Source organism: Drosophila navojoa, chromosome 4 (assembly GCF_054131105.1).
Source record: "Drosophila navojoa isolate 15081-1374.11 chromosome 4, UAZ_NAV_1.0, whole genome shotgun sequence".
Lineage (NCBI taxonomy): Eukaryota > Metazoa > Arthropoda > Insecta > Diptera > Drosophilidae > Drosophila > Drosophila navojoa.
In genome coordinates this window covers 11,980,198-11,993,021 of record NC_142892.1, presented here as the reverse complement: position 1 = coordinate 11,993,021, position 12,824 = coordinate 11,980,198, and the positions used below count along the sequence as shown (strand labels likewise).

Below are 12,824 nucleotides of genomic sequence, written 5' to 3'. Positions count from 1 at the left end.
CGAAGGCAGCAGCCGCTGTTGTAGCTGCGCCTTTGCCTGTTCGAAATGTGAAAGTTCATTGTTTCATTGAGGAAAATGGTGAAAAACTTTTTGGCCGCGCCGACGCCAAATTATCTAACAGTTGCCGTCGATGCGCGACTGAGAATTTTCGTAAATTTCGAAGATCGAGAGAGAGAGAGAGACCGAGCGGAACTCTGCAGCATCACAGTCGTAAAATTTCTAAATTCGAATTCTCTGGCGATCCGTTGCACGCCTTGGTCTGGCCTGGCCGCCTGGCCGCCTGCTCAGTGGTCTCTGCGGAGGTTTCACGTTTGAACGTCTCGTACAATTTTCACGGAAAAGCGCAATGTGAAAGCCAAAGACTAGAAATAGCCACGGCGTGACGTCCCCAAACAGACAAGACCAGACACTGACAGTAGCAAACCGAAGCGAACCCAGTTCAGATCAGATCAGATCATATCGGATCGGATCGGTTCAGCCAAGATCTAGATAATCGCCAGAATAATCGCACTGATCCTGTTCACTAACTGTCGCGCCCAAACAAATGGCCAGCGCACTGTGAGAACGTAAAACGTAAAACTGTGCAGAAACTATGCTGTTAACATTCCAAAACCAAAATAAACGAAAGTGTTGAAAAGATTTTGCAAAACGACGGAGCAACAAAATCGAGAATTCAAAATTGAGAAATTGCAACTGGCGTTTGCTGTGATCCGGCAGGTGGTTTCTAGATTACGCCTTACCGCGCCGCCTCCCCCCCCAATTCAACGAAAAGAAACTCCGAGCAAAGCCGTTGCAGGCGCGTGTCGCGTGTGCATCTCCCTCTCTCTCGCGCTCGCATCGCTCTCTGGCTGTGTGTGTGTGTGTGTTAGTGTGCCCTGTAAGTGCGTCTGTGCGAGTGCTGTGTGTTTATTATATATCAAATGTTGTGCCAGCTGACATTGTGTTGTTGGTGAGAGGTCGTCGAGTCCAACACAAACACACACATACATAGATACCGCGACGTGGACCGCTGCAAGCGCCTCAAAGTTGGCCAAAGTTGGAAATTGGAGCGCTGCGTGGACCGGCAACGGGACCGGGGACCATGCCGATCATTGCCGATGCCACCAACGATGAGCCACCAGCAAAATGTTGCAAATATTGTGAGGGTATGCCTAGAATTTATATATGCCTAGTCTTAGTATAAGATCTACCACTTATATATGTATATACACATGCCCCCTATGCAGTTTGCCACAGGTCGCTGAGTTCACTAACCCAAGCCCAAATGCTCTTCGCTTCGGTAATTAACTGGAAGTCGAATGCGAACACTAGACGAAGGCTTTTCGATTTGATTGCACGTTCGCTTCAATTGATAGATTTATGCGTAATTCGCTCGCTCTCTTTGCCACACACTCTCTCTCCCTCTCTGTCGCTCACTCGCTGTATAGCTAACTCATGCTAGTCCTAGTTCTCTCTCTCTCTGCCTTGCCCTCACTTAGTCGGCACTTGATTGTCTTGACTGGCATTAGCTTTGTGGCCCCAAGTTTTGACTCTTAGTTTTGTTTGTTTTAATTTTCAAATTTTCAGTTCTTGTTGGATAAGGAACGGCCGCAATTGTTGCAGAGTGTTTGTGTGTGTGTGTATCGGAGGGCGGGGGCACTTTGTTTTCCTGCGCTGTTGCCACTAAAAAGCCGCTGACGTGTCTACTTAAAATTTTCAAATACATGACAGCCACGCAGCGCCATGCTAACCGGCCTTTGGGCCTACAAATTAGCCGTAAAATGAAAAGGAAAAAGTTTTTCAATTTTTTTTATACAAAAATATATATATATATTTTCTTCGTTTTCAACATAAAAAAAAATGTTTTCCCATAGCCGGAAATGTCAAAACAATATGAGCAAAATTAATTACATTACCTTTAAGTCTAGAAATATAGTTAAAAAAAAAAACAAACCCAGAACAATTGACGCTGTGACTCAAGCATTTATGATTTAACTAAAATATAGCTAGATTAGCTTAATTTGCTCTTTAGCTCTTAGCTTTAGCTTCTTTCTATTGCTTGCATTAATTAGAAAAGTGTTGCCACAAATGAGGCAGGTTGTTGCCGTTGCTGCCTTTGCTACTCCCACTGCCTCTACCTCTGCCTCTGTCTCGCTAGGGCTTCTGGTTGCTTCTGTGAGTCGCTCAATGTTGATGCTTTGGCTGCTTGGCCGCCCACCTAATAACAGCTGCCGCCAGGTTACGCCCACCCACTGTGCTCGCCCTCTGCCAGCTAACGAGCTGTCAGAAATGATTGCAACAATGTAAATTTTGTCGGCCAATGCATTTCATTTGCAATTTTCATATAGAATATTTGTATAAAAGTGCAGCATAAATAGCAACTAAAAATATTTAATTATTAAAAATTATACATACATATATTATTTAAGCTAAAGGACGAGCTATGCGCAGAGCAAGGTATGTGCCAAGGGCTAATCTTTATAATCTTTGAGTGCTGTTCGCTTAAGCAAACAATAGAAGAAGATATTAGAGTAGTTAACGTATTATATATAGCTAGCATGTGAATGAATGATTTTAAAGCCAACTTTGATATGGCGTAGAGAATATGCTAGACTCTAATATCTCGAACAATATGGTTTTGCTGTACATGTATTAGACTAAGTCCCATTCTTCACCTAGAGAACACCTTCTGTGATGATTCTTTGTGTATATGTAGGCATGTCTCCTTCATAAGAGATGCCACTCTTCTAAAGATTCTTATAAATAAAGGATGTCTATCAGACATTCACTATATTATCTCGCTCATATATAAATATAAAATCTCTCTCTACCTCTAGCCCTAGAGAAGTATTTATCTATCAAACCTAATCTATAGTAAGAATTGATGGGCAATAAGATCAATATCTATAGCGTCCATAATCATTAAATGCCCTCTCTCTTCCCTCTTCTGGCCTTTGTTTTACTACTTTATGTATCTCATATCCAGCAAATTACTTTTACCTTTATCTAATTTTCTCACACACTAGTTTATTCGCTCCCATTCAAGAACTTTGGCAATTTGTTCATTCACAGTGCCCAAAATGTGAAATTAAGCGCATTTAAAAATAAATAAATTATTGTAATACCCAGAATTAATCAATTGAAAAAGGCGAGCAAAAAAATAACAAGACGCACAACAACAACAACAACAACAACAGCAACATGCTTTGAGGATCAACAGACATTAGGCCATATAAATGGCTTGTTTACAACAATGAGCAGTGTTTACAAATAATCGGATAACCCGCAAGAAAAACTCATTTAGTGTCGACCAGGCCAATATATAGATAGATGGATAGAAATGCTATCAAGCCTTGACACTCTTTCATATTTGCTGTTGTTGTTGTGATTTCTATGGAATTTGTTATAGTTTATATGGTTTAGCTATAACAATTTGATTAGCTTGGCGTTGCTGCTGCTGCTGCTGCTGCTCTGTGTGGGCGTGGCATTTAACTGCAGTTTTGTGTCTCTTTTACATATGTATGCGTGTCTGTGTGTGTGTATTTATATGTATGTTAAGCGGAAAATTTTCATTTCGTTGCCTTCTTTTTTTATGGCTTATTTTCTTCATCATTTTTGTTGTTTTTGTTTTTATTTACATGCAAAGCGCGCGCAGTCTGCACTCAAAATTAGCTGCCGTGCGACAATCGACAGCAACAACAACATCAACAACAACAACAATAAAATCAAATTTAATGAAAGCCAAATGAGAAATATAAGCAAAAAAGGGCCGCAGTCGTTGCGCGTTGTTTTTGTGGCATTTGCTGCTTTTTTTTATGGCCATTTTCAATGTAATTTTTACAGTTGAGTGGGACATAAGGTGTTGGTTGTTGTTTTTTATTCGAGTGTGTCTGTGTGTGTGTTTGTAAGGGTGTACGTGTGTGCGTGTGTGTTTGTTTGTGCTCTTAAACACTTTAGGTAAGTGTCGCTGGTGCTGCTATTTTTAGGATTGCCCCCAAACGCTCGCAACGCTCCCTGTCCAGCCGCACGTCGCTTGGCAGCTCGACAATTTTGATATGAGTGAAATGGGATAAAATGTTTTGTTGTTGTTTACGTTGCTGTTGTCTTTGTCGTTGTCGTCTTTGTTGTCACTGTTGTTCTTTTGCTTTACAGAATATACTGGAATTTGGTACATTAAGCAGTTAAGCAGTTTCGTTAATTCATATTATATCCTGGGAGGCATACAGAGTTTTGATACTCACTCTGAGACTTGAAGGTTTTCTTTATTTTCTGCATGCAGAATTTAATCAAATTTAATGCATTAAATGGTTGATAATTTATGATTTTTATCATGCAATTGCCTTGGCTTTAATTTTTACTTCATTTTAATTATACAAAATTACAATCTCAATTCTAATTTGGAAACTGTTCTGGGTATATAAATGTATTGAATCATGGTTAAACCACAGACCTTAACATAAATACAATTATTGATTTATGGTTAGTTTTCTTTCTCTATTTTGCATTAACATTTCTTTTTAATGTAAATTAAATAGTTTTATTCATTTTAAAATTAATTTCACTTACAGAAAATATATAAAAAAATATATAACATTCTATGTAAATTAAAGACAATTTTCTTTATCGATTTGGTATTTTTGGTATTTTTTTAATTAATATTTTGTTAAGTAAATTCATTTTGATTATCAATTATAATAAAGCTAACATCTGTTTACCTCTGCAGAATTTCCTATGCTTATTAAGATTCAGTTACTTAGCTTATGACCAAAAATATTCATATTCCGCTCAATAATTATAATAATTTATGTCCTTAGTCAAGCATTTAAATTCTGATTAGTTTCCTTTTTGTGTTTCAATTGCCAAAGTCAAATTCTTCAGCTCTTAAATTGGTGGGCAAGCCTAAACTTGAAAGCGATGCAAATCAATCGATGATCAGTCAACAAAACATATTTGAAATTGCTGCTGGACGCGCTTCAAAGTGGCAAATAAATTTGCACTTGCATCATCAACAGCAGCAGCAGCAGCAGCGGCAGTAGCAGTAGTAGCAGCAACAACAACAACAATATGATATCCATGGCAGCCAGGCCGTCGTGTTCAATTGTTTTTTGCCTAGCTGCGCGCCAAAGTGTGAAAAACATGCCGCAAAATTGCCGAAAAAGCCACACGCTCACACACACACACACGCACATATATGTGGTGGCTGCCGTTGCTGCTGCTGCTGCTGTTTCTGTTTTGTATTTTGCCCATTTTTGTAGTCAAATTTCGTTGCTGCCGCTGTCTGAATCAGCCGTCGCGCTGACGTCTTTTGCCGTGCGGCACAACGTGGCGTATGAATAATTTTGTTGTTTTCGGTTTTGCGCAATGTTTACACACACACATACACACACTCACACATACTCAGCCATGTGTGTATTGGCATCGCACGGCGCGCCAAAGTCAAAATTCATGTAAAACAATGTATACACTATGGGCATGGCCTTTTGGGACGGTCGGAGTAGTAGCTGCCCTGAGACGGGGCTTGCTTTACGCTTGTTACGAGCGTTTTGCCATTGTCGGAGCTTGTGCATTACTTTTGCATATTGCAGACATATGTTCGACAGCGAGCAACAGGCTGCGCTTTTTTCGTTTAATTTTTCTTTACTTTTTCCAGATACTGCCACAATTATTATTATTATTGTGTGAGTGTGTGTGTGTGTGGGGGAGTGTGTGTTGGTGTGGGTGGTTGTAGCGTTCACATGAATACGGCCGCACGGAATTCGCCGGAAAAATGAAATGAAAGCTCACGCATTTGTGCAAATAAACAAATGGTATTAAAAAAAATTTCAACAATGCTGTGAAATAGTGGAAGTTTAGCTGCTGCATTCCAGTTTTATTGGGATTAAACAGAGACTCGGACAGATAGAGAGAGAGAGGCAGAGAGGGAGAGAGAGAGAGAGAGAGAGAGAGAGAGAGAGAGAGAGAGAGGCAGAGAGGGAGAGCGAGCGAGTCAATTTCTTAAAGAGTTCTTTGGGTAATCTCCAGGTGTGTTATTATTTGTTGCCCTCTCGCAACAATTGTTTTTATTTCTTTTGTTTTTATGTATTTTTAAATTCTTTTCATTTCGCTTTCTGTATCGTTGCTGATGCTTATTGAAAAATATTTTTCTTGGCAATTACTGTTGAACTTCTCAGCCACGTTGCCGTGCAACATGTGTGTGCCCGCCCCCGCCTCCGCCCTCGCCCCCGCCCCTTTGCCACTCACCCTTAGCATTCAGACAGCAATCATATTCACTCTAAGGTCGTTCTCCATGCCGTTGTACATTGCTTTATATATTTAATAAGCTTTTACTGTTTTCTGTTCTCTTCCATTGCATTTGGCTGTAGCGACGTTTTATTGAAATGGAATGCCATGAATTTCTCTCTTGCTGCTCTGCTGTAGCCTTTGCCTCTTTTTCCTTTCGCATATTATTGTGTAAAATGCAACAATTTGTATTCATGGCATCGCATGGGCTTCGCTCTCTGAGACATGGATGATGTAGCATGAATGCTGTTGTTGTTTTTTTTTTTTGTTTTTTGCCCAGCCAAGCGGCCCACTGCCGCTCCTGGGTGGCATGACCTTGATTTTGAACTCATTTAATGAAGATTGCAGCATTCAAATTGAGGCCAATGTCTGTATTTTCGGGAGTTCTGCAGGTGTGCCAAATGGCTATTGAACTTGGGCCTGGGTGGCTACGCAATATAATTTAATTGCTGGTGGTTTAAGGGGCTTGCAGAAAAGCCAGACCTGATGAATGGCTATTGTTTTTGCTGTTGCTGTAGCTCTTAAAGGGCAAGAGTAATTGAAATGTAATGATTGAGTTGGAGTTAGCTTTGAAAGGCTTTATAAATACTCTTTCTCACATTAGCTTCTAGCCCTTCTGCTAATTTTGCTCACTTTAGCAGAACTTGTATTTTATCAGCTTCGTTTATTACGCATAGCTCATGCTTCGTCACATTGGTCGCTCTTTGCATAAAGATCTCACTCATGCCGCAGTCATTCAGGCAACCCACATCAGATTCACACCCACATCTGCTGTACAGTGAAGACTCCGGCGCACGCCTCATTAGAGCACCTTTCAGTTTGCTATGTAATTTTCGCAACATTTTTAATGGCGTGCGGGGACATTTTGGCACTCGAGTGACCGTGTGTCAGTCCACCTAGGCAGAGCCTCCTGCCTCTCGCCTCTCGCCTCTTGCCAAGCTCTCGCATTGCGTCGCACGCAAAACTATTTAGAGAAGTGTCGAGAAATGTCTGCATTGGCGTCGCCGTTGCACAGTTTGCCACAATTTCTTTTTTTTTTTGCGCTTCTCTCTTTTTTTTTGTCGGCTTTGTTGTCGTTGTCGTCGTGCGTTTCGCCACAGCTGTAGCTGCAGTCACACGCCACACACTTGCCACGCCCCACATTGCGCTGCGACGTTATGCGGGCGGTCGTTGATAAATTACAAAACATTGCGCCGGCTATTTTAAATGTGGCATAAAATTTGCATTTTATATTCGTTTTATATTTTGATATTTCTGTGATATTTAGATATTTTGAACGGCAGCAGCATTCGCTGGCTAGCAACGCTGTCATCGAATCGAGGCTGAGTCGAAAAGTCTTTTCGACTAAAAAACAGCCTAATCTACCCAAACGTGGGCGTACCGCTGCAGAACTGTGTCACATTGCTCATTAGCTCGATTGCATGAAGCATTTCTTCATTCTAAGCAGCAACAAAACCAACAACAAGTACGAAATACAAACAAACAAACAAACAACAACAACAAAAAGCAGTCGGAAAACAATTGCCAAAAAGCTTAAGAAAATTTGTCATTTCGCATTGCGTTTGTTTGCTTAGCTAGCGTCCTTTTTTTTGCTTTTGGTTTTGTCTGTTTTCTGATTTATTTCACTTTGACAAATGCACAAAAATTTGACCATGGCACGTCAAGAAGTGGTCATTGTATTTTTAATGCCATTTCGATATAGATAAATTGCCAACAGGCGCATCGCCGCAGCCCCCAAATAGCAAACAGCAGCAACAACAACAAAGCCCAACTTGACTAAAAATTAATGATGCCAGAGCAGAGCTCGTGATATGACTGTCCAATTAGGAGACAATGGCAAATCTCACGTAATGCCAAAATATGATTTTGGCTTATGATTGCGATCGATACAAGATTTATGTGGATTTCATGTGCTGCCAGTAATTAGAATTCGCATTGGAAGAGCTTAAGTAAATGCCGCAATTTATGTGAGAAATATATCATAGTTAAATCAATTTGGCTTTAGGTGTATTGTTAGCCTGGCTTACAGGGCTTCTCTCATAAATGAGACAAACTTACTTGAATTACAATTAAGTTAAAGTGCATTTCAAATGCTTTTGAGACATTATTTTCCTAGAAAACTTTATAATTTTGTCGAGCAGAGTATTGTGCAGTCAGTGCTACAGGCAGGCTGGCAATTAAAAGCAGCCTGATAACATTATTTCCAGTGAAGGCAGCACAACAGCTGTCTACAGTTTCTAACTACAGTTTCTGGTCGCTGCCTTGGCTGCTCCGGCTGCTCTGGCTGTGTATACTTATTAATAACTAGAAAATTGTCAGGCACTTGATGTGGGTCAAACGTGGCAACTAGGCAGCCGGCGCTGCACTCGTGTGTCTAAAAATAAAGCAGTTTCAGTTGAAGTTGAAACAGGTGCATGTCCCACAGCACAGCGGCCGGAGAGGAGAACACGGCACGAGCTGCACGAGCTGTGGCAATAAAGTTGGCAGTTTTTCTGTTGTTTGTTGTTGATTTGCGTACATGTTTTGGCTGGCATTAACTTTCAAGTGGAATCTGTGGTAGCAATTTCCGAACTGGACTGAAGAACACTTGCCGCACTTGAAGTCTGAACTCGCCAACTTTTCCCATTGCAGTTGGTGATAGCTGCTTGCACTTTTTAGCATATGTCAGGTCACAAAATTGCATTTCTTTCCACACACACACAGACACGTGAGCTGGCTAAAGGGCGCTCGAGTCAAAGTCAACTTTTCAATTTCTCCCACACAGAAATCCCACTTTATATACGCACACTGGCTGCCTGGCTGCCTGGCTGGGTGGATGGCTCTCTGGCCCTTAGCTGGCCATACACATGCCAGTTACCCAGTTACGTGGCTCGACAATGCAATCAACATAAATACAAATCCCCAAACTATTTTAATGTTTGCTCAAACCAACGAGCAAACAAACAGCGCTGTTGTTGTCTTAATGGAAAAGCTGTAAAAATATGTGTGGGTGTGCAACAAAAAAAGAAAAAATGAAAAGAGCGCAAAACCAACTTTGAAACCAGCATAAAAAGTCATTTTTGGCTGCTGGCCAAAGGGCTAAACGGGCGTATGCGCAATTCTGTCATTCGTGTGCTATGTGGCGCCATCTACAGCTCGAGCCCTTAAGCCCTCACATTTTGCGGCGAGCTGCCTGTGGGACCTGTTAACGGGGCTTGCTCACGCTTAAAGCCGCTCGACGAGGGCGCCTATCAAATCCAAGCCGTGCAGTCAGTTTTTAGTTTTAGGCCCTGAAAACAAGCATTAGATAATAAAAACTATTTATTGACAAAATCGTAACAAATTGCCAGATATATTACTTGTTAAATGAGTCAGGTTATCTATGAATAGGGAGCAATTATAAAACGTGCTTATATTTTGTAAGCCTTAAGTATTCCAGTAGCTCGCCGCTTTTATTACTTGTGCCTGGGAATTTATTTGTAGTGTTAACAAGTCACTGTACTTGAATGATTCAAATGGCGGCTACGTGCCTAAATGCTTGTTGCATTATTATTATTGCTAATTTTGAATTTCAGTGTAATCGGGTTTTACAATTAATATATTATTCGATTATTAAGAGTATTTTGTATAGGTTTTTCTTTATTTATTTTTTGGGTAGAGCATTCTGTTTGGTTTATTGTGCAACTCAAGGAACTTTGGGCAGCTTCTTCTGGTTGCCTGATTGAGCCATTGTTGTGACAACTGTCTCCACAAGCTGGCCAAAAAGCAAAGTTTAGCCAAAGGTAAACACACAAACAAACCTCGTTCGCCCTCAGCCACCCACTCATCAAGCCAAGAACTTGGACAAACACACGCGCTAAGTTGATCACCAAAGTGGAACGCACCCCCAAAAATCTTGGACAGCCTATGCGCCATTGTTGTTGTTGTTGTTGTTGCTATCATTTGTTGATTTTGTCCGGGGCTGCAAGTATTTGGGCAAATCTCTTAGAAAATAAATATGCTCTGGCAGATTCGTTGTTGGGCAGGCGAGCAGGCGGGCAGGCGGCTAATTGAAAATCGTTTCCTGACAATCTACTTTATGCGAAAGCGTTGAACTTTGTGCTCGTTATTAACAGCCAGTCGCTCGGACACTTCGAAATGCCAAATGCCGCCCTCCGCTGGCCATATGCAGACACTTTGGTTCATTGACATTTTGGCAATTTGCTGCCATTAGCAGGCGTCGGCGGCGGCTTGCCGTTTGTGTCCTCATTTCAAAGCAAACAAATAAATATGGAAATTATGGCACGCAGCATAATGAAAATGTAACTCAGCAGCAATAGCTGACCGGCCGTCCTCCCCTCTGCCTCCTCCTGCTCCCCACAGCTTCTGCTAAGGCGAGGCGCCACAGCAAATTTTGTTCATCATTTTTGTTTTGTATATAGAATTTTTAGCGACTTTGCATACATTTTGGTTACATTTGGGCCAAGCAACAGCTACAACAACAACAACAACAACAACAATACGGGGCTACAGCAGCCCAATTAAAACAATTTGTGGAAATTGGGATTCATATAATGCCCATTTGCGATCAATTTCGATTTTTGCCACCTTGTGGCTAATTGATGGCCCCGGGCCCCAGGCCCCATTTGAGCCATGCTCACTTGGCCCTGTTATGTGGAAATCTTGTTGATTTTGCATAAATTGTTTGCTTCATTCGGTATTGCTCACAATTTGTTTAGATCATTTCAACGGGCGCAGCGCTACTTATTTTGTTTCGCTGTCTGTTTTGGTGTTTGACTTTTTTATTGGTTTTCAGTTGCGCATTTCCCATTTCCCATTTGTCTGATTTTCTCATTGTTTACGAACTCGCTCTTATTGTTAAATTAAACATTTCGTGATACATTTAGTCATGCACCAAATGCTCAACTACTTTAATCGCTTACAATTGATTTGAACACTTTCCAAGAGAATCCAATTCATAAATTTCTTGGTGGATTTATTTTTAAACCAATTACCGTCACGTCTTGGCCGCTATAGTTTTTATATCAACTTTATTTTATTATTCAAATTTGTTATGAATGTATGAGTGTGTGTGTGTGTGCGATACCATTTTAATGTGTGTATTTGCTTGTCAGGCGTTCAGAATTTATGTTATGTTTTTCACATAGATTCTTTTGGTTTGTCTGCTTCGCTTTTCATTATTATTTCAGTTTCGTTTTGTTGTTGCTGTTGTCGCCGCTGCCGGTATTCCTATTAAAAAAAAAAAAAAAGAAAGAAAAGTCTTTTTTGGTTTAGGCAACGAATGTCGCCCAGTAGCAATTCCCATACCCATTACCACAGCTCGGCGCTGCTCCCAGCCAATCCCAGGCAGTCCCAGTCGCAGCCGCAGGCCAGCATGGCGCAACAGATTTCTGTTGCCTCCATCACGCATTTGACTTTCAAATGAAGGACAAATATTGAATGGCCGAGCCAAGCAACAAACAAACAACAGCAACAGCAGCAACACCAACAGAGAGCAAAGCTGTCGACGTGGCAATTGCTAGCAGGCAGCGCTAGCATTATGTTGAGGGCGGACTATAAAAGTTTTGCAGTCGATTTTGGTTTTAGCTATGGAGATGTGTGCCATATAGTGTGTGTATGAGTATGCGTATGTTGGTGTCTGTCTCTCCGTCCATTCGTGTCCGTTTGTCTCACGTTTTATTTCGCCTTTTGCTTTCGTTGAAGGCTTTGAATATAAATTATGTGCGTAATTTGATTTTAAACTGTCGCTTATTGCCAGCTTTTTATATTCAATTCCCTACGGGCAGATGATTAAGAAATTAGTCATAGAATAAGCTAAAAACAGTCATAAACATTATTATGCAGCTTGCTTGTGCAATAAAACATAAAGTTTTGAGTATTTATCTGTGTAAGAACTTCTCAGCTCGAATTTACATAACTTTGCCAATAATAATATAATAAAACATTTTAATCTATTGTATGTATTTCTGAGCAGTTCAATGTACTGACTCGGCATTAATTATAATCAACACATATTTCTCGAAAATTAGCTGGGAGTGATTGAATTCCTGCCTCATGCTGTTTGCTTCCTGCTGCAGTTATACAAATTAATGCTTATTATACAAAGCTAGAGCTATTTGGAACAGGTTTTCAAGTGACTTTTAATTGTGGAAAAGTTTTTTGTATTTGCAAACTTTTAATTTCGTTCATCTGTTTTTTATGGGTTTTGGTGTTTGAAGCTTTTATGGATCCAAACAAATAGCAATGTTTAAGTTGCTTCATTTAGTTTTTATTTATGCTGCACACACATACGCACAGACAGAGAGACTCAGACAAAGATCAAGAACTGCTGTTGGCCCGGCCGCATCGGGCAGCATTATAAATAGATGGAGAGGCAACGTCGCCACTTAAGCCAGCTCGGGGCAGCAGCAAATTTTATCGACACGAGCCAACTGTCAGTCCCAAAAAGGCTGGCAGAAAGAGAAAGAGTGCGAGTGAGACAGAGAGATAGTCAGAGGCAGAGGCAGGACGGCAGTCAAACATCTTGCATAGAATGAGCATGCAAATCCGCTGGCTCTAAGCATTGTGTCAGCCATGTTGAGCCCAGC

The 12,824-nt window shown here is 40.8% G+C and overlaps 1 protein-coding gene across 2 annotated transcripts in view; it reads left to right on the top strand.

The window, feature by feature from the left end:
• Nucleotides 1-276: 276 nt before the first annotated feature.
• Nucleotides 277-12,824, top strand: part of Mrtf (Myocardin-related transcription factor) — a 41,021-nt gene continuing 28,473 nt past the window's right edge. The window contains exon 1 of one of the 2 annotated variants that reach the window (XM_018100952.3): nt 277-1,145. In XM_018100952.3, the coding sequence (XP_017956441.2) occupies nt 1,082-1,145 (64 nt within the window). In that variant the 5' untranslated portion in view covers nt 277-1,081. The remainder of the gene's footprint in view (nt 1,146-12,824) is intronic. The other variant, XM_089258989.1, reaches the window with a different exon arrangement.